Source organism: Diabrotica virgifera, chromosome 4, assembly GCF_917563875.1.
Source record: "Diabrotica virgifera virgifera chromosome 4, PGI_DIABVI_V3a".
NCBI classification, from domain to species: domain Eukaryota; kingdom Metazoa; phylum Arthropoda; class Insecta; order Coleoptera; family Chrysomelidae; genus Diabrotica; species Diabrotica virgifera.
Window position 1 is genome coordinate 258,848,442 of NC_065446.1, and position 22,972 is coordinate 258,871,413.

Sequence of the window (22,972 nt, forward strand, 5' to 3'; positions counted from 1 at the left end):
TCTTCAAATAAAATGAAAACTTCGAAAAACTTACTAACCAATAATACCTATAGGGATAATTTTAATGCTTAGGCATTACCGCGAGTCTTTTAAAGTTTCTTTTTAGCAGAAAACTACTTAAACTCAAATTACTTTTCCCTGTAAGGATTTTTAGAAAAAAAGGAACTTCTGAGAACTGAATAGAACTTTTTCTGTTTTGAAGAGAAGCCGAAAAACTCTTTTATTGTTCTGAAGCATTAATTCAGAAGAGGATTGAGCATCAGTTTATGCAGGAAACATATCTGTCGCAGTGAAATATCAGCTCATTTAACTAAGGGACGATTAAGATCATGAAAGGTTAATATAAACCGCAACCAAATCAAATTTCATGCTTATGAAGCATTATCGCACGCTTACAGGACCTGCTTTTGTCGAAGCATTTAAAAAGGTTCTTTTAGAATGATATAGAAGTACATTTTTACCATGTATCAGTGAAGCTGTTAACAGAACAAGGTGACTGTGAAGCATTATCGCAATTAGTGTTTTTTTTAGAGTGGAATAATAGTTTATTTGACTGTGTTATTGTAGATTGTGAAAAGGCATGTAGAATCTATGGGGCAGCAAAATTAATGCTTTCGCAACATTATCGGATTCCTTTAGAGTAGGTGTGTTTCGCAGTCCCTTAACTACTTCTTCCAGAGCGATATAAAATAAAGTTTAAATAGAGTACCAACGAAATTGCATTGTACCAATTGAAAAACATGACGTTTCTGAAGCATTATCGCAATCAACAATCAATAAAGAATCCAAATTAATGCTTAATGAACATTATCGTGATATATCAGAAGCCGTTTTACTGATATACACAACGCTTACTGTGAGTTGGTGTCAAAGACATGTCACTGCACCACTGAGTACATTTAAAGACATATAAAGCACAAGGAAATGGCATAAAAAAATGGCGAAATTTTTCGCCAAAATGGGGAAAGTCATCAATAAAATCATAGTTTTCACAAAAGTGTTAAACCGTATACAATTTTACGCCGAAAGAAGGCCGAATGAAAAGAGCGCTATGCACTGTTGCCAAATCTTAAAAACCCAGGCTGTTCTGTTTTTTGTACCATCGAAAAATAAATTTACAATTCACATGTCTTCCCCTACGAAATATTTATTTTAAAACCCCGTATATATGTCGCCATTTTACAGAACAACCCGGTAAAACAGATAAATATTATCTACACGTTTTTAAATCGGACAGAAAACGTTTCGAAAACTCCGTCGAAACGTTTGCAATCCATCGCTTTAGAAATAGATAAAAATCAAACAGTTATAGATTCTATTCGTCGATCTGAGACTCTTGAGAGGGCACTAATGGTAAATCTTGATCAGAGCTGCTGCTTTTGGTGGGCTGCAAAATCTAAAACAAACGAAATGATGAAAAATCAAAATTTACGATAAAAAGTCACATGGTACAGGGTTTGGAAATAAGGAGGGATGGTTCAACACCTAGACTGAGGAATGGTTTGAAAATAATGTAGAAGAGAAGCTATTCAAAAGCACTTAGGGTGGTAACAAGTGTGTATATACGAGTTTTACAAAAATGTTGATATATTTACCTGAAAAGCGGATCCTAAGCTTGGTTTCAGCTTGAATGTGCAAATTTGCGGGACGTGCTCTACGGTAAAAAACTTTTTGTCGTTCAGAGACTTCGACTGGACCTTTTCGCAACCATCGGGTGGTTCTCTCGCCAAAAATCTGTTGATCTGTGGTGAAGATCCTAGTTTATTCGTTTCTTGATCCGGACTAGAGGCTTGGCTCTCTCCTGAAACGAAATACGTAAATCGTTAAAACAGTAGTTCCCTATTTTTCTTTTAAAACCATCTTTATTGTAGAGATTTTAAAAACACATTAAACAACTGCCAGCTTTAGTTTTTAATACAATTTATTTTACAAAACTTTTCAATAAAGGACAAGCTATTGTTGTCTTATGAATTAATGATAAAACTCACAGCATTCTTTATTGGATTACTTTAAAACTATATAGCACTGAGAAGTTTTATTTATTTAAGACTTTCGTGACTAAATAAACAAAAAAAAAACTGTAAAATCCTTTATAAAAGGTATATTTAAAATCCCTCAAAAGGGCTACATCACAATCACATAACTAGTTTTCGACTGGTTTACCAGTCATCATCAGTGCTTACCTAAAATGAATATAACCTGGTAAAATAATGCAAAGATATTGAAATTTTGACTGGGATAAGAAAAGTTGTAGGTTATACTCATGTGCAATGTACATGCTAACCATCAAGATATTATTTAACAAAAATATGTGGGTCAAAGCCCTGTAAAATTAGTCCGTCAAGAAAACATCGATTTGAAATGCTACATTAGGCGTTTATGTTTAAAATATTTTGCTAATATGCCCCAGGTAACATCTGAGCTGTGGATATGACTTGTTCACATGGTGAAAGTATGACAGCAAGTAACAATGAAATGGATAGAGACCTCCGAACGATGACAAGACAGAAATGACAGTTCCACAGGAAGTTGAAAAATTAACCTGTCATATTTAAATACTATGGTGTACAGCTTGTTAAAATTAGAAATGATGTAACAACACACTCCATTGTGAAAATTATCATTTAAAATTCAGTAAACTAGATGGTGCAGTTAAAAATGTATTCACGTATACTGTAAGTGGAGGTAGTTAGGCAAACCACATTACACAAACGTTTGTCTTCAAGAATTAAATTTAGTAATCAAATCTTGTTATCAAGAGATCTAAGATTTAAAAAAAAAACAATTTTGTGTTGATTTAAAGTTATCGAATTTATTTAACTTATTAGTAGCTGTTGGAATTTCTGTAGGTAAGTGTGTAAGAAATCACAATGGAGGTGGCTGAGGTGTAAAAATGTCTTAAATAATCTAGGGGGATGTATCATTAAGAAAGCACAAGCTCAAACTTAGGCGACTAATTCCTAAAGACCTCGCAGGCTGTCCGGATCCCTAAGGGTCCAAAAACCAAAACCGTCATAGGATGATGACAGTAGGGGTTGGGGGGTATGAAATGTCTGTGAGGAAATTAGTGAGAAAGGAACATGAACGAGACCCAGAAAGAAAATTAGACTTTTGATTTGGTTTTACTATAGATGCGTGTTATATGTTGGTAATGACAGATTGAATAGGTAGGGTGAGAATAGCCATATGTAGAAATATGGTGGCGGGTTGTATGTAGATGAAAATTTGTATAGTAGATAAACTACTTCTTCTTCCTTCTTGTAAGTAGGCTTTAAAGTCTGTTTCTTCTTCAATATGAGCCTCCTAAATTGTTTAAATTATCGCACCATCTTTTTCTTGGTCTGCCAATACTTCTTCGTCCATTTGGTGACTTATCCTGTGCTATTCGTACTATCTTATTCTCTGCCATTTTACTAATGTGTACCACTCCTGTTTCCGTTTTGTCACCCATCCCTTTATGTCTTCTACATTGCATGCTCTTCTTATGTTTTCACTTCCCTCCCTATCCAACAGACTTTTCCCCCTTATATTCGTCGAAGTATTTTCATCTGTTGTTTCTAGTAGTCATCTCGTTTTAGATGTGCCAGGTCTGGTCTCCGCCGTGTATGTCAATATAGGTCTAATTGCTGCTTTATATATTCTTACTTTTGTGTGTGGTCATTAAGAGATTCCGCCGCTTTACTTGCTTTTAAGCTTTGTTGTCGTACTTCCTCTTCAACATCTCCGTAACTGGTTATATCTATTCCCAGATATCTAAACCTTGCTTCCTGCTTTAATATTTTCCCATCAATTGCGATTTTACATCGTAGAGGGTATTTAGATGTCATACATTTGGTTTTTTCTGCTGATATTATCATATTGTATTTCTTGGCTGTTGTATTGAAGATGTGTGTTAATCTTTGGAGATTGTCTTCTGTCTCGGCGTTCTACAGATAAAATACTAAATGTTACATACTTATGGTTGAACTCGTATTAAAATGAGGATTCTAATAATAATACAATGTACAGAGTGTTGTATTTAAAAAAAGAATGTGTGTGTACTTTGTACGCACGTAAGAACTTATACTTCTATTATATAATTTCAAAGAAATAAATATACGTAACAGGTTATTTGTATTTTATTTAAATATTAAACTAACTTTCTTACCTACCACTTTTGCGCTGACAGCGCTGATACATACATATCTTGAAATATTAGCAACGAACTACATACTGTCTGTGTGCGCATGCGCCCGGCATTATAAAATTTCACTTTCGATCGCAAAGAAGTATAACTTGAAAAAACCAAAGTGATTAATGATATCAGAAAAATGATAAATCTGGCATCATTGCAGTTATCAAATTTAAAATCGTAATATTGCAAAATAGGTGTATCTCTGTTTTTGTATCTATAATATTTGAATTGCTGAAAATTAGAATTCTGTAAGTACTAAAAACTAACTCAACAAGTGTTTCATTCCAGGTCTAATGAATTAAATTGAAAAAGACTGTATTAGGCCAGCAAATGAAGCATTTTGGCTCGCAATTTTTTCGTCCAGCATGTATTTTCTTGAAATTTTCTCAGAAGGTAGCGAATAGTCCAAGGATCATTCTCTATATCATTCCGCTGTACGCTAAAACCTTGGGGTGGTTGCCACCCCATTTCGGGGGTGGAAATTTTTTATTACATTTTAGCCATGTAAATCGATGTAAAATGTAATTTTCTAAGAAAAAAATTTTTCAACATTTTCTTCGTAAAACTAATATTTAATCGAGTTATTCGCGGTTGAAAGCAAGTTTTTCGACGAAAAAATCCACCTTTTTGAGGGTTTTTTGAGAACTCGAAAAATATGCATTTAATCGAAAAAACTAGATATCAAAATTGTATCTTTTAGGAACACAAACCAAATTCTTTTTCTATAATATTTTTACGATCAATACGAACCGAGATACGGCATGTCAAAGGTTAGTTTTTTCGTCAAATGCATAATTTGAAATATTCAAAGCCAAATAACGGAAAAACTGCATTTTTCGATGAAAACTTAGATAATCTTTTTTCAAGCATACAATTAGACCTTTCAAAAAAAATAATAAAAAGTTTCTAGCATAAAAATTGAGCGACTTATGATCAAAAAAAGATCGGTAACTGCTTTTCTCTACGAAAAAATCAGTGAAAACAACCCCTAACTACTCTCCTAATTAAAAATTGGTTTTCACCTTTCTGCAATTCCATTTATATTTGCATTATAAATACACCCAAGAAGTTTGACCTAGTTAAAAGGCCTAATTTTATAAACATTCTAGTTTAAAGAAAAATAGATTTTTTGCAATTTTGTATTTCATTACAGTGAATAGTTAGCAAGATATAGCTGTTTAAAACCTCTATTCACGAGCAAACACACCCCTATTTGAGCCCTTTAAACCCACCCCAATTAAAAACGAAGGGATATTATGGAATTTAATTTTCATAGTATTATAGTTCTACAAAAATCCTACAAAATCATTTTTGAAAAAACTTTTTATCGCCAAAAATGAAGGAGGTATGTTTATAAAACAAATTTTTGTTTTCGTAAAATTTGAATAGTCCGCTTATAATATAGCATTTTCAATGTATCTAATACCACAGAACCGGTTCGTATACTGGATGATGACTAAAAAAACTATTTGTATTTGTACATATTTGTAAATTCGTATTTTTGTGTAAATAAATGTTTTTGTAATTCTTTAATTCTACTTTTTTTTCTGTATAGATCTATTAACCCTCCATTAGTCGCTATCGGTGTCACACACCGACGACAGAATTATTCATTCGGGATTTACAAAATAACTGTTTTTTTCTATCGCCACTTTCTGTACCTCTTCCTATCAACTAACCTCGTGTTAGTGTACATTCTTACCTACTTGGGTACAGTTGTGTGAGTTTTATAGCTATTTTCGGTGCAAGACTCCGTAGCGACTAACGGTGTGGTTATTACTTTATTGGCATAACTTGCAGTTCAGGTAAAGATTTAGCATCTTATTATTGCATTTTATCGGTAAGTTTTGGTCAAGTCTTATTTATAGATGTCCTTTGAAGCCGAACAAAAACGTTGGAATGGAATTATGGGAAATGGTTCCTAGCGACGATGAAAATTATTTTGACGATGAGGGAAGTGAAAATGAAAGCGGTTTTTCATTTTATATCTGTTGTTTCTCAATAAAACATTTTCAAACATATTTTTCAGTCATTCAGTCAATAACTATTTTTTTTAAATTGTCGGTCTCTGACACCGTAGCGACTCTTGACGCTCCGTTTATCCTAGCGACTAACGGAGGGTTAAATTATCTATTTATAAAAATTGCAATGTTATTAAGGGTGGTTTTTACGGGTTGACATATTATATTATATCCTTTAGCATAAAACAATCACTATTAACCAATCAAAACCAAATTTTACCCATATTAAAGTTTACAATGTTTTTATATAATTTTTGACAATAAGGTGTAGTTTACACCCCTAAAAATAATCAACGCCCTTGAGCGTAATATAGAATATGAAGTACAGGGTGAGATGATCCTAATCCCAAATTTTTATGTAAATCGATGCAAGCCGAAATTATTCTTTTAGGATAAGTCAATTTTTTTGTATATAGCTACAACAAGGGTGGCTGTAAGGGTTAAAATATATTATATTTTAAAACATAAAACAATCAATATGTAACTAATAAGAACCAAATGTTGACAATATTAAAGTTTAAAATGTTATTTTATAATTTTTTACAATTAAGGGTAGTTTTCACCCTTAAAATACCAAAAGCGTACAACGGCTCAATATAGAAAATGAATTAGAGGGTGAAATGAGTCTAATCCCAAATTTTTGTACAGTTCGATGTTGGACGAAAAAATTGCGAGGTCTTGCCATTTTTTCAGTTTCATTTCCTCGACTATATGACTTGTACACACTTCTAAGTAGGTCAAACCGGTAAGCAGGTGTATGTCAAAAAAATTTTTACACACTATCAACTTTTTTGAGAACATACCCCTGTTTGCCGGTTTGAACCAAATGAATTAAAGACTAATATTGCAGTTACTTTACCTGATGAGTTAGAACTGTGTCCGAAATTCTGAGGCGTCTGCGTATCCACGGACCTAGACCTCGAAGCGAATTTGAACAGGTCCGCCACTGGGGCTCTGTGTCCTTCTGGGATCGTCTCGGAGTATCTGTCATGATCGTAGGATCTGCTGATGTGCGCTTCACTGTCGGTCTTCAAGACCAGCCTTTCGATTTCTTGGTTGAGACCCTCCACCGAGCTTCGGATGGACGATTTTGGCAATGGTTTCAAACCTATGTTCACGGGATTGAAGGTCGGGGATAAAATACAAGCTGAAACATAAATTTCTCTACTTAAGCAACTACATTTATAGAGGACTGAAGGCATTTTCTGTCTACTGTACACCTCTTATGGAAAATATAATCTATCAAATAGATTAGTCTCGAAATAACAATCATTTGAATCATTACGCCAACTCTGAATTTAAATTAATAAACGAGTAAATTGATATAAATAAATCTAAAACCAAATGGGAATGTACGTTAGGCAAAGAGAGAGAAAAGATTTTGTAATTCGCCAGTTCATAAATCTTTCTTCAGATATTAAGGAAGATAATATATTCTCTTATAGATAACTAGCTGACCCGGCAGACTTCGTACTGCCTTAATAGATAAAAACAAACTTTTGTATACAATAAACTTAAAATAAACAAAAGGAATTCGTAATAAATAAACAAAAAATGCTCGATGTGAATGAGGTTTTATTATTATTTTTGAAGTAATGATGTTTGAAGTAATAAAGTTTAGTTAGAAGTAACAAATTAAAGTTTGTAGTGCAACAGTTACAATCTTAAATGTGTTTATTTTATAATGAATATAACAGCTTTATTTTATCTACATTCAAAACAACCCTGTATGTATAATTGGGTGCGGAGTTGTCCAACTATATAGGTGTTGATTAATCAAAATTAAATTAAATTAAAATTAAATATCATTAAATAAAATGAAATAAAAATAATAAATAAATAAAAACAAATTACATTAAATAAAAGTAAATAGAATCTAATATAAATAAATAAAATTTAATAAAATGAAATAAAATTAAAAAAATAAATGGAATTAAAAATGAAATAAAATTAACGAAAATAAATAAAATACTTAAATTAAATAAAATTAAGTATTTTTTATGGGAAATAAGCCACAATTTTACTACAAAAAAAAAAATGAATTTATTAACGTTTCGAAGCCCAAATCGGGCTGCGAAACGTTAATAAATTCATTTTTTTTAGTAAAATTGTGACTTATTTCCCATAAAAAATACTTAATTATAAAAATGCCACAAGGAAATAGCTTCAGAACAACATAAATAAAATCAAACAAAATTAAATAAAATTTTATAATTTGTTGCTTGTTCTTTTCGTGTGCTCAAAACTTTTCTCCTGATTGCTGTGTGTCAGAAAAATTCAGTTCAGATATTTTTTGAAAATTCGAAAAATTAAAAAATTCATATTTTGCCCAATTTAAGTCCAAAAGTTAAATAGTTGCACTTTTCTTCGATGAAATTTGTTGCTCGTTCTTCTTCTGTCCTCAGAATATTTCTATGACTTAAGATATTGTATTTTGGACACCGATTGCGCTAGAGAAAAAAATTTAGTACGGTTCTGCTAGGAATTCAGCAAGGATTCTACCTATTCTTTTTCTCATGAACATCTTTCAGTGCGTCACAGTTTTTCGATTTTTCTCTAACGCATTAAATTGTATGTGATAAAAAAAAAGGCACGTCTGTGAATACTTTGGTAATTATTGTAGTTCGGTGATTATTCTAGTTGTCGATAGATGGCGCCATAATCAAAAAAGAATTATTTATTAAATAAAATAATAATATTATCAATATAATCTGTACAATTTATAAGACTATACAAATGAAAGAAAATACCATTTTATAAATGCAATAGACACAATTGATTTGGTTTTATTCCAAATTGAAAATAAAATTTGACAACTGTCAGATTTAACTAAAATGTCACGTTAGAATAAATGTCATAAATGTGTATTATCACGGACTTACGTTTTTTTCTATAATTTGTGACGCACTGAAAAATGTTCATGAAAAGGAGAATACCTAATTTCATATTTTTCACGTCATTATTGTCAGAGTTATGACGTCATACGCAACCCCCTTATGACGTACGGGTATGAAATATAGATAACTACCTACTCCGAGTCCGGTCGAATATATCTACCAAATTTCATAAAAATCGGTCAAGTTGTTTCGGAGGAATATGGCAACAAACACTGCGACCGGAGAATTTTATATATTATGTTAATATTTAAATGGCTATTAAAAAATAACGGTACATATAAGTTAAAAAAGTGAAAATTTAGGATTGTATGTATTTTTTGGTTCTACATCATATAAAATTAAAAAAGAAAAGTTTGTCCAAAAAAATTAAAAATAATTATGGGGGGGGGGGGCAAGCCCCTTTTTTACTTAGATTACTCGTACCAACTCAGAAACCTTCCCGGGTTCATGTACAACTTTGATTAAGGTCATCATAATATGATGAAATGCATAGTTTGCGAGTCTATAAGGTACATACATACATACAAACATTCATTTTTATTTATATAGATAAAGTGTGTACAATTTGGTCAGTTGTACAAAAGTATATAGTTCCTCTAACCAACTTAGCTCACGCTGGGAAGCTATTTTCAATAGCCACTAATAATAGTATTGATCAATGACAGTTTTATGGACTTTATAAAGTTCAGAGTTGGCGCAATGATATGAAATTATTATAATTTCGAGACGAATCTATGCATGTAAACCTTATTGCATTTGAGTGACATTATATTTTCCATAAGATTTATGCAGTGTCCTTTTGACTTAAAACATAAATCTAGCTCCTTAACAATCTTGATAGTATTTAACATGTTGTTTTACTTACAGGATAAAGTTTGGGAACTGCTGTTGAGTGTGTGCTCGCCTGGAGAGCCATGCCTAATCCCTAAATCTTTGGTATTCCATATCTTTGATCTCATGGTCGGTTTCTCCGGTTTGTCGTCAGTTTCGGACGAACACTGTACTATCCTCGAATCAGACAGATCCGAGTCATCAGTCTAAAAGAAAAAAAAAATGTTTAAAAAAGAATCTTTACAATAATTGTAGATCGTTGAGCTCTAGTAAATATTGGAAAATGTCCCATTGTTATATTCATTCCAGCCACCAAATGTTTTGGATCAGACTTCCAATATGTATACAAGATATAGAAGATTTGCTTACTCTATACTTAAGCTGGCTGAGTAAACTTAGAAGAAAAGTACAATCGATTGTAATGCCAGTAAAGAAAGTGAAGTTACACAGGGTGTCCAGAAACTCTACCGACAAACGAAGACAGGAGATTCCTCAGATAATTTTAAGACAATTTAACCCAATTCACCTAGTCCGAAAATGCTTCCTAAGGGAGCTAGAGCTCTTTGAAGATGGCGTCATGTAATTAGTTTTTCTTAAATACCTCCAGAACGCTTCTATTTAGAAAAACGAAAATTCGTATGATATTTACTTTCCAGAAATGAATCGATTCAATCCATTGCGAATTTCTAGTACCGGTCATAGGTGTCAGTTTTGGGTAGGGCAACGGTTATTTTATCGCATAACTTTTTTGTCTTCAACTTTTAAGCATTTTTGATACTGGATTATTAAATCGTGAAGTATTCTAGTACTAAAAGGTACTCTTACTTTAAGTCGATACGATGCACCGTTTTCTAGAAAAATCGATTTGAAAATTTTTCGTTCTTTGAATTTAAAAAAAAAAGATTAAAAAAAAACTATTTAGAAATATGAAAACTGGTACATTTATTTATATTCCAGAGAATAATCGATTTCATTAATGAAACGGTCATAGGCGTCCGTTTTGGGTAGGTCAACAGTTATTTTATAGCATAACTTTATTGTCTTTAATTTTTAAGTATTTTTGACACTAGATTATTCAATTATGAGATATTCGAGTAGTATAAGTTACTCTTACTTTAAGTTGGTAAAATACATGGTTTTTTTTAAATTTTTTTCAATTTTTTTTTCAAATTCCCAAAACTAAAAACTTTCAAATCGATTTTTCTAGAAAACCTTGTGTCCTACCGACTTAAAGTAAGAGTACCTTTTAGTACTAGAATACCTCACAATTTATTAATCCAGTATCAAAAATGCTTAAAAGTTGAAGACAAAAAAGTTATGCGATAAAATAACCGTTGCCCTACCCAAAACGGACGCCTATGACCGGTACTAGAAATTTGCAATGGACGGAATCGATTCATTTTTGGAAAGTAAATATGTATACAAGTTTTCGTTTTTCTAGATGGAAGCGTTCTGGAGGTATTTAAGAAAAACTAATTACATGGCGCCATCTTCAAAGAGCTCTAGCTCCCTTAGGAAGCATTTTCGGACTAGGTGAATTGGGTTAAATTGTCCTAAAATTATCTGAGGAATCTCTTGTCTTCGTTTGTCGGTAGAGTTTCTGGACACCCTGTATATAAAAATAGTAAAAATTTGTGTATATTACCTGTACAGCCTTGTCCACGTGAAGTGTACCCATATGCCCGTAATAATACCCTTCTTTTGGCCATTGTCCTTGAAGATAGATCGTATCTAAGGAAGCAGTTCTTCTGATCGAACTGCCGGTATCTTCAGGTTCGGTTTTTGATTTCCCTGAAAAGAAAAATAAAAGTGATTGAAGATATAAAATACACTATTTTAATGAACATATTCTGCTTTGTCTTTAACACTTTGATGGACAGAACGTCTATAGACGAATTTTCATTGATTTTATGTGACACAAGGTCTATAATAGACCTTGTGTCACATAACATCAATATAATAATTATAGACGTTGCATTTTTCTTTATTCTACTTACAAAATGTTACTTATATCAGTGGCGGCTCGTATAACTTTAGGAAGGTAGTGCCAGAATCCGGGCAGCTGCCTAAATTTTTTGTGGCGGTTTTACGATATGGTCAAAAAGGATATAAAATATAAATAGAGTATCACGATAAGCTGAATTTAATTGGGTTTTTATATTTAACTTACCAAGCATTGAAAAGCTAAAAACGTTATTCATGTGCACTTTAGATTTTTCATGGGATTTCAATTTCTCCCATATATGTACAAGATCATCGGTGCCTTTGTTTGACCAAGTCTCGTCACCTCCAAACAAAACGCATACAAAACAGAAGAGTTTATTAGTTTGTTCGCAACCACACAACCAGCTATTTTTATCATAAATAATTTTATTAAACTTACGACAGCGAAGTTTTTGTCCATTTCCACTTTGTTTTTCAATTTTTAAATCGGGTAAAGGCCGACCGAGTTCTTTAATTTGTAGTTTTTTTTTTCTAACGAAAAACCACCAAAAGAGTTCTTTAATATACTAATTTGATTCATTGTCAATAAATAAATTAAACGTAGAAAATAATCAAAATATTATTTTTATACCTACGACACCCACGATCACAACGCACTAACTAATAATTACAAATTAAAAAATATAGTAGAGTATAAACACAAATATACAATACAGTAGTAGACAATAAACACAATAGCGTCAAGCGAACGCGTAAAGAAACTAGAAATATGTAGATCTAAAACATTGTATCTTAAGATCCACTAACTTCCTTTTCGAGATTTCGAGCCTGGCACGGAGACTCCAATTTAAACGTATGTTAAAAGTGCAATACCGCTCTCTCTCTGTCACTTACACAGGATGCTCATACAATCTTTCTCTTTTCTCACGAGCCACTATGCCGTTCGGCACTGGGATTTTTATGATTTTCATCCTTTATCCGGTCAGCTGTGGGTGGCCAGAGTCGGTAGATTTGCATTGCGCTACACAGTTGCCAGATTTGATATAATTTATAAAAATAAAGAGAAATATTCACAAAAAAAATAAACAGGCATTAAAATGTTTTTAAGATAAAAAATATGTTTCTGCATAGTTAGCAAGGTAGTGCCATGGCTCTATGGCACTACCTCACGGGCCGCCACTGACTTATATGCAAAATACATATAGTGTCACAACACTTGCTTATACATTTGACGCACTGTCCGTCAACGTGTTAATAATAGTAATAATAGTCATACATTCCTCCAGAGAAAAGATATTCATAAATGAACGTGGAAAATACCATGAACCAACAAAGCCAATCAAATTGACCACATCCTCATCTCAAAAAGATGGGCAACAGACATAACTAATGTCAGAACGTATCACGGGGCAAACTTTAACCCAGATCACTATCTTGTGGGGGCAAATTTACGGTTGAAAATCGCGACAGTGTCAAAAGGACAAATACTCAAATTAACAAATGAAATGTTGAAGGATTCAAAAAACTAACAAAGAAACAAGAATATCAAAATGCTCTTCAAATAAAACTCAACGGAACTAGAGAGGCAGATACCGCAGAGGAGGAATGGAGACAGTTAAAATAATGGAATCTGCAGAGGAAACTGTCGGGAAAGCCAAAAGGCAAACAAATGTGGAATGGTATGATGAATGTAGAGCTGCAGTAGAGGAAAAGATGCAAGTTAGACTTTCTTCTTCTTCTAAAGGTACCTATCCTCTAGAAATAGAGTTGGCGACAACATTGAACCATCTTATTCGTCCATCAATTCAATACCATCTGATTCGTCCAAGGTTTCTCTAAACTAGACTTTATCAACTTCAAATAAACACAAGAAATGGCATTGAAATTTACAACGAAAAGATAATACAAGCGTGTAGAATATGCAGAAGAAAAAAAGAGAGGCTTTGAAAAAACAAGTACAAGAAATACTAGAGCATAACAACAGACACGAAAGCAGAACAGAATAAAGGAAAACACAGAGTCGTTTAGACCAAAACTGACGATATGCAAAGACAAGGACGGAGAATTGGTTAAGATAATAAAGAAACTAAAAAACAATAAAGCGCCAGGGACGGAATTTTTTCAGAATTATTAAAACATGGAGGATCTAAACTCTGGGGAAGAATGCATTATCTAATATCATTAATATGGGCCAAGGAGCAAATGGCGGAGGAAAAGGCAGTTGGCCTCAAACAACAGCCAGTATATAAGAAAGGAGATAAGAGTGAATGCCAGGATTACAGGCCAGTTAGATTGCTAATATAGGGCATCCTAACCAAAAGGTAACTTAATCTACATCTAAGGCATCTACATGGGAAGAAACAAAACAGAAACTTCAACAAGATCTATTTTACATCAAAAACTTTCTGGATACATTTAAACTTCTTCTAAATGCTAAAAAAACTAAATATGTAGCCTTTTCTATAAATGATACAAATCGTCCAAACTTTGAAAACATTAACATACAAAACATTGAAGATCCTATTGAACAAGTAAATGTCATAAAATACCTGGGAGTATATTTAGATAAAAATCTTAAATGGGAACACCACATAACATACCTAACAAAAAAGATTAGGGCACTTATGCATAAATTTTATCTGCTAAAGGGAGTTTCTTGCAAAAAAACTAATCACTATGATTTATCAATCCTTTATTGAGCCTTTACTAAGGTATGGAATTTTATTGTGGGGTCGGGGTGGAGCATATGAAAACAACATAAGAAATCTCAAAGTAGCTCAAAATTCAATTATTAAAATAATGTTAAAAAGACCTAAACTTTTCTCTACAAATGAATTATTATATAATAATAAAATCTGCGACTTGAAAACACTTTATATTTCAACATGTTGCACATAATATATTTACAAAAATTTCTCCAAACAGACACTAATAGAACATAATTACCAAACTACAGGTAACATCAAAAATGACCTAGTATTACCACAGTTAAGTCGGGGAATAAGCCAACATTCTGTGATTTTTAGGGCACCCAAGTATTATAATTTACTACCAAACAAAATAAAAGAAATCAGATCAATAAAAAAGTATAATGAAAAGGTAGTTGATTGTATTACTGGAAACAAAATACAATTCGAATTGTAAATCCTGAAATTTTTTTTTAATTTGGAATTCTTAATATCTATAAATTGGTTTTTTTTACATTATATAGATATGTTGTTTACTTATTTTAAGTTAAGTTCATAATTTTGATTCTCAAATATTTTTTATAACTGATTATAACTAATGTTACTGTATTTGTTTATAACTAATAATTTATATTTATTTAGGATTTTTCTATAGACACACACAGATGTTTTCACATCTAGGTGTCTTTCTGTACATTATTATTATACCTAGTTAAAATTGTAAATTTTGGTTAATAAATTGAATTGAATTAATACAACTTAGTACATATTTTTATAGCAAATTAGCCACAATTTTACTTTAAGATAAGTCGAAATCGTCAAATTTTAAGAACGATTTCCGAAGTGAAAATCGAAACGTCAAAATAAAATTATTTTGAAGTAAAATTGTAGCTTATTTCCAATAAAAATAGTACCTAGTGTCCTAAAAAATATATGCACTAAAATATCCATGTACTTACAATGAAAATTCACGGGAGAAATAAGTCGTATAAAAAACTCATATTTATGCCATGTTTACCAATTTTTAAATTTACAAAGGTAACTTTTATTGCTCAAAATTCGAAATTGTTAGACGTAGGTCAATCCATGATTGAGCTGGCCACTCGTGAAAAACAAAATCCCACAACTCATCAGTACATTGAAACGCAGATTGTAGATGACTAGGATGCGCTAATGATAGAAATATATTCTGAATCTGAGGTCTCATCTTTTATCATAACCACATCGATTATTTGCTGTTAAGAAGAAAGTTTCATTTTGTTTTCTGTTGTTTTTGTATTTTTTTATACACAAAGAACACGTCTCATAATTTTGTATATAAGATCATGATTTTTAAAACCCTATTTTTCATCTTCAACAATATTCTTAAGTGCGTCATGGTATTCATGCTCAGAAAATTCTCCATATCGGGAATATTTTCGAGAATATCCTCCGATTTTTCATTCTCGAGAATTTTCCAACACTAAGTATTTTTATTGCAAATTATCCACAATTTTCCTTTAAAATAAGTCGAAATCGTAAGATTTTGAGAACGATTTCTGAAGTGAAAATCGAAACGTCAAAATAAAACTATTTTGAAATAAAATTGTGGCTTGTTCTCAATAAAAATAATAAATTGTGTTAAAAAATATATCCATTAAATTATTAATGTACTTACAATGAAAAATCACGGGAGTAAGTCGTATAAAAAACACATCTGCCATGTTTACCAAACACTAATAGAACTATTTTTGAGGATGTACACATCCAAATGATTTGTTGATACGAAATAGGTATTTACCCATGTTAGTTTTTGAAATACTTGGCAAGGAAAAACCATCAATGTTTCTAATAATAAACATAAGAGTGTGAGTGTTTAAAGATATTTTGCGTAATTGTATTATTCGAAAATTTGAATAAAAATATATAATCTATTTTAATTTCGAAAAGAGTCTCATCCCACTGCTGATCTATTTGTACGAGACGATGTCATAAGTCACAAACAAACACTTGTCACCTTCATTTCGACATTTACATCTGCACTCCATATATTATTACATTTTTTATTAGTCCAAAGATTTTTATTAGCCCCTTACAACAATATAATTTGACACGATAGAAAGATAGATTATAGGGAAAGCTTAAGGGGATGGGTACATAGTCTCTGCTCCAATGCTATTCAAATGGGATTTATTTTTTTCGAATCCTGAGAAAACTAATTAGTATTTTTGAAAAATTTAAACGCAGAATGAAAGATTACGTTACTAGCGAGGGCCGAAAGTCTCTGAGAACTTCTATAATGTTTATTTTAATAAGTTACAGGGGTGAAAAATTAAGAGAAAATTTATTGTGATTTTAATTTCAAATATCTCATTCAAAATAAACTTTTTATTTATTCTAAGGGACTTTCGGCCCTCGGTAATAATTTAGTCTTTCATTCTGCGTTTAAATTTTTCAAAAATATTTAAGTATTGGTTTTCTCAGGATTCGAAAAAAATGAACACAATGTCCGTGGTAATATTTTCCAAATATATCTTTTCTTACAACGCACTCAGTCGAATAGAATATTGTCAGCATATTGTCAGTCAGACAGTGACAATTTTAAATATTTGACATGACATCGGGAATATTTGGAGTTAACTATGTATTTAGATGGGAAATAAGCCACAATTAAATTGAAAAAACAATTTTATTAACGTTTATATATAAAATATTTTGAGTTGTTGATTAAATAATTTTGATAATATAGTGTATTTGATAAATAATTTATTTAAGACGTTAACTTAATAAAAAGTTGTGGAAGATCCAAGAAGAGAATACATCAGGATAATATATTCTGTGATCCAAGATCCAAGTATTTTGTTGTTAAAGATGTTCAAAATTGTAAGCGTTCCATAGTAACAATATATTATTAAAAAATCACTTTAACACTTTTCCTCTTTTCTCGATCGAGTATTAGTTTTTGTTGTACATATAAATTATTACAATCACTGAATACATAGTTAGTGAAAACATTATCACATTTATTAACTGAATTAATAATTTTCAATTATACAAATAACAGTTATCCAAGAACATTCAAAAGCCATCTCTTTAAAGTTAATCATGACATTGTCAAGTAGAATGACGTTCTTGTAATGTTTACATATCCATACCAGTGTGAATTTTACCAAATACTATGGACTGTCAATAGTATTTGATTTTACTACACGTAATTTGCGTGTACAGACAGAAAAAGTAGGGATAGCCGTAAAATATCTGCGAATTATGTACCGATAGCCTTAAGGAAAATAAATGTACCAAATACAATCATAAAAATTATAGAAAGTACATCTTTCTTTGGGTGCTTGTTTTCAAGCGTTGGCAGTTGGCTATGGTCGTATTAACAAGCTGATGAAATGTTTTCGGTCGGCAGCTATATGGATCAATTCCCCGACCGTTCGACCTGTCCATTGTCTAATGTTACGCAGCTAGGACAGTTGTTTTCTAGGAAGTACAGAAAGTACTTACAAAGAGGTAAAAGGAAGAGTGCAAACAATAGGGAAAAGATCGGAAAAGTTTAACTGGAAGAGAGGTATTAAACAAGGAGGTAGTCTCAGTCCTTTGCTATTCATAATTCATAATAGTAATGAACGAACTGATAGAAATAGAGTAAGAACCAACCAACCACAGACAATAATAGGATACTATAGATAAATTACAGCCAGTAACAATAGAGTCCTTAATGTATGCGGACGACATATTACTAATAGCAGATTCCAAGAATAAAATGCAGAAACTAATGGATATATCTTCTTCTTAGGGTGCCTGTCCGTTCCGAAAGTTGGCGATCATTCTGACTATGATGATTTTGTTGGTTGCTATACGGAATAGTTGTGTTGAGGTCTTTCTATACCATGCTCTCGGGTTAGCAAGCCAGGATATTCTTCTTCGTCCTGGGCCCTTTTTGGGTAGAGCTGTATATATGAGTAAAACAAATAGAAGAATTAAAAATGGAAATAAACGAGGAAAAGTAAGATAATGATAATCAGCGGCAAAGAAGATAAGGAAGATAATGAAATAAAGATACAATGTAAAAACTCAGAATTGGAAATAGTTACAACTTACTAATACCTGCTGGAAAGTATAATAAATTATCAAAATATAGACTAAGAATTAATAACAAATAGAGCAAAGAAATTAAACAAGTTATAAGGTATACTATGCATTATTACCTATGTACTTATACAAAAAAATTGTTTTCACGAAATTTGGTAAAAACTTACCTTTTTACTGGTACCAAACTCACTGTATTTTTTTTTGTTTAAAATATTTATCTTTTCCCCTTATTTTGATTATCGAAAATAAACCCCAATTTTCATTCAAAATTCTCACTTCAAAATATGTGATTTTTCAAAAAAATCGGTACGCTTTTTGTTAGTTGAAATTTCCAATTTGTGATGGTGTTAAAAAATACACATGGCCAACTTTCTCAAAAAATGCAAAAAACGTGAAAAAAATTGGATTCTAATTTTTTTTAAAACTAAATGTAAAAATTAGGGGGAAAGAAATAAGAGGTAATTGCTTGAAAAACGTAAGATTCCAAGTTACATTGATAAACATAAAAAATTACAAACTGAAATATACTACTACTACTATTACTATAATTAGCAATCAAATAAATAATAAAGTTAATACTTTATAAGACATCTACAATATTGTGAGAACATTGTAATTGTAGGATCTTAGATTATATGCCTAGGTGTATATTTATTGCTATTTATTGTTTGATTATCACTCATATTAGAGGAGATGAAGGATTTTATCACTCAAAGTTGATGTGTTCGAAGATTATTTTAGCCATTTAACCAATGTGGGCTCGAATGAAGAGATATGTCAAGAGAAAAATTATTATATCTAAACTTGAAGCTATTGGTCAAGTACTAAATAAATCAATATCAAAAAGTTCAATTGACAATTGGCGAAAGCTATAAGACATATCACAGCAAATGAAGAAAAATTCTGGAAAATTGATATGATAACAAAAGAAACAATAGAGCCAAATATCATTTCTTTGGAAAATGGTGAATACTAATGATAATTTAGAAATTAAGAAATTGGAAGCTTTTGAGCGTTGGTGTTATCGAAGGATGCTACGAATATTATGAGTAGACAAAATTAGCAATATGGAAGTCCTTGATAGGGTTAACAAGAGGGAAGAAATTATACAGGCAATAGAAACGGAATCTTGAATATTTCAGTAATATAGTAAGAGGTGCCTGTTATAGAGGGCAAAATAAAAGGTAAAAGGGGTATAGGAAGAAGACTAACCTCCTTGTTACGAAATTTAAGGGAATTGTTTAGTCTGAGCTCTAACCAACTATTTAGAGTTGCTGTAAGTAAAATTAGAATTGCCATGTTGATATCCAACCTTCGATAGAAGATGGAATCATAAGAAGAAGAACCCTAAGAGAAAGGCAGTTTTCTATTTCTCTATCGTATCGTAAATAAACTTATGTTCTCCATTACCGAAGAGTGCAATTCTGCCCAGGCCCTCCATCAAGAGACAATATTTACAATATTTCTGCTTTCATGTCCTGTAACAAAGATTAGACAAGAAGAGAGAATCTAAGATCGTTTGATTATCCAAGTGTATCGATCAATATGAAAAATAAAAACCAGTAAATAAATGAAAAATACAGAAGTCATATAAGTACAGTAGTAAATACAAACATAGGGCCTATACCCGTAATAGCATTTGCTACAAAACCTAAATACAGTGGAACCTCGATTATCCGTCTCTTCATTAGCTGTCACCTCTGTTAACAATCAGGGTTAAATTCGTTTTTTCTATTTTTTTAACACCCTGTTTTTTCAAAAAGGTTTTTATACCAGACGCCAGTCGAGCCTGCTTATTGGAATAGCCTTCGTGCCAATTAAAAGTATTCCTATAACAGGGATATTCTAATAGAATATCCCTGTAGTAGAAATGTTTCGAGACCTCAAATTTTTATTCCTTAAACGGGGATATTCCTTTAAAAGGTTTTCTAATAAGCGGGTTTGACTGTACTTGCAATCAAAAAATTTGCCACCAAAGACGATTCTCATTTTGGACAATGCATCTGCCCATCCTCACGCCAGTATGCTGCGAAGTGACGATGGAAATATCACATGCTATTTTCTGCCTGCGAATACATCATTGATGATACAACCAATGGATCAATCAGTCTTTGAAACTTTCAAAAGACGACACAGAAAAAAAAATTATTCAAAACCTCGTTATGGAAGAGGAATATTTGTTGCAAGAATACTGGACAGCATACAATTTAAAACATACAGCCAACAATGCTGTGGATGTTTGGACTGAATCAACCGAAGATAAAAATGCCCCCATGACAGCCAAGCGTGACGTGATAACAAATGAAGTTATGTCTGAATCAACTGTTTTGTTTTCGTTACATACCTAAAGATGAAATAAACGAATGGTTAATTTGTGATGAGGACACAAATGGCTATCGATTGCTGAAATCGTTGAAATGGCAACAGAGGCAGACCAAACAAATCCAGAAGCTGACACAGACTTGGAATTTGATGGCGCACATGCAACATGTCAAGTGGTATTCTCGACAAGAAGAAGCCAGTAAAGTAGATTGCATGATCCTATGCCGATTAAGAAATTAAGCTGTTACAAAATGTGAAGCATTAGTAAAACAAACAAAGATTTCAGAATATTTTAAACCAAACTGATTCGATTGTACCAACACAAATCCCTCTTATATTCTCAAACATATAAAATTTGAGAGTTGTACTATGAATTTTTAATTCGTTTTAATGTTCTATTAACCGTCTTTTCGATTATCCATCATACCCTTGGTCCGGTGCCCTGACGGATAATCAAGGTTTCACTGTATTGTGAATTATTATGAGAAAAAACAACATATTGAAATTAACACTAGAATAATTAGTGTAAATGATAAATGAACGTTAGTTCAAGCAGGTAATGTATAATAAAACTGATAAAACGAGACAAACAGAAAGTAAGGTTATCAATTCATTAGATTTAAATTGTGTGGCATTATGTTTATCAAAACAGATAAACCATTTATACATTAAAAATATATCAGAATATAATAATAAGCTTTTAAAAACAAAAGAAAACCAAGAAGTAAAGAGATATAAAAAGCAAATAAATAGGAATATAGAGGAACAATAGGAAATTAGAGGAACCTAGTTGTAGCCAAAAAAATACAGCAATTTTCCAGGCAACAAATAAGACTGCCTGTGAGACATATCGGATAATAAGGCCTAATTGATCTGGTGAAATTGGATAATTTGAATTGCAGCACATTCTAGAGCAATTTCTAAATGTAATAGCACTATAAAAAATATGGTTCTAGACTCACAAATAAAATATACTAAATACTGGAAGGCTCTTTTTTGGAGTTTGTACAAAACATGGTAAAAAATAGTGTGCATGCATCCTAACCTTTGTATCCAGCTGATCCGGGACTCCTCTGTCCAGAGTTTTGGTCAGGCGATGCCCTGTTCTTCCAGAAATAAGTCGGCGAGATAGTACTACTATTGCCAGACATGAAATTACTACTCGGCTTCATCACAGACGAAATCGGTATAGTGGCCTTCAACGGTCCCTGTTTCATTAAACCAGGCGACGGTTTCGGCAGCCTATTTTGTCCGGACATATTGTAAAAAGGTTTCGGTAAAAAACAAGACGGCTTTTTACACAGAAACGGCAAAAGCAAGCGGCTCAATAAGGTGTTTACGATGAGTTCGTGAATAGGTCCCTTTGTTTTATACGAGATCGTGCGTACGGCAAATCTTTTCCGGGTTTCATACTTTTTACGAGACTCCGATTGAATTTTACGCGCACGGTCCACTGTGTTCTTTTTGTCTCTTATCCTTTCCTTTCCTTATCATTTGCGTTGCGCAAACCTGGAATCATTCATTCACAAAGAAAAGCCATATGGGTGCGGTGTTGCCGTCTCTGTCGATATATCAGTAGTTGTATATACTTTTAAATAATCCGTCAACTTTAACCTACTTTTTATCTAAGGCCGGTTGTTCGAACGCTAATCAACAATAATCACTATCAAATATTTAATTACTGTCACAACTGTCAATGTCAACTTTGGTTGGGTTGCTGAAAATATAATTGATTATAATTATGATATTAGTTAATTAATAAACATAACAATTATTAACATAATTGATTAACTAATTTCATAATTGTAATCAATGATTATGTTTTCAGCGACCCAATCAAAGTTGACATTGACAGTTGTGACAGTAATTAAATATTTGATAGTGATTATTGTTGATTAGCGTTCGAACAACCGGCCCATCTACACAAGGAAGTCCACAAAGTAGAAAGACAACGCCAACAGAAAAATGGAAGAGGGTTGGAGAAGATCCTGAGGAACATCATGCAACAACTGGAGGACG

General features: G+C 32.1%; 1 protein-coding gene across 2 annotated transcripts; it reads right to left on the reverse strand.

Moving 5' to 3' along the window:
* Nucleotides 1–493: 493 nt before the first annotated feature.
* On the reverse strand, nucleotides 494–22,461 carry LOC126884132 (protein FAM117B-like). Of its 2 annotated transcripts, none has more exons than XM_050649981.1 (6): nucleotides 21,999–22,461; nucleotides 11,569–11,714; nucleotides 9,958–10,129; nucleotides 7,055–7,342; nucleotides 1,596–1,801; nucleotides 494–1,396 (listed from the first exon to the last, which is right to left on the reverse strand). In XM_050649981.1, the coding sequence occupies exons 1-6, from the start codon at nucleotides 22,210–22,212 to the stop codon at nucleotides 1,316–1,318; spliced, it is 1,107 nt and encodes a 368-aa protein (XP_050505938.1). In that variant the 5' UTR covers nucleotides 22,213–22,461; the 3' UTR covers nucleotides 494–1,315. The 2 variants fall into 2 exon arrangements, with proteins under 2 accessions (XP_050505938.1, XP_050505939.1); XM_050649982.1 differs by lacking the exon at nucleotides 21,999–22,461 and adding an exon at nucleotides 16,212–16,375.
* Between the last annotated feature and the right edge of the window lie 511 nt (nucleotides 22,462–22,972).

Bases quoted from the DNA above. Each gene is read 5' to 3' on its own strand.
- LOC126884132 (XM_050649981.1), bottom strand. From the start codon at position 22,212: ATGTCCGGACAAAATAGGCTGCCGAAACCGTCGCCTGGTTTAATGAAA. The intron at 7,343-9,957 runs GTAAGTAAAACA...TTTATGTTTCAG, and splicing joins CAGTTCCCAAACTTTATCCT to CTTGTATTTTATCCCCGACC. The intron at 1,397-1,595 runs GTAAATATATCA...CGTTTGTTTTAG, and splicing joins GCTTAGGATCCGCTTTTCAG to ATTTTGCAGCCCACCAAAAG.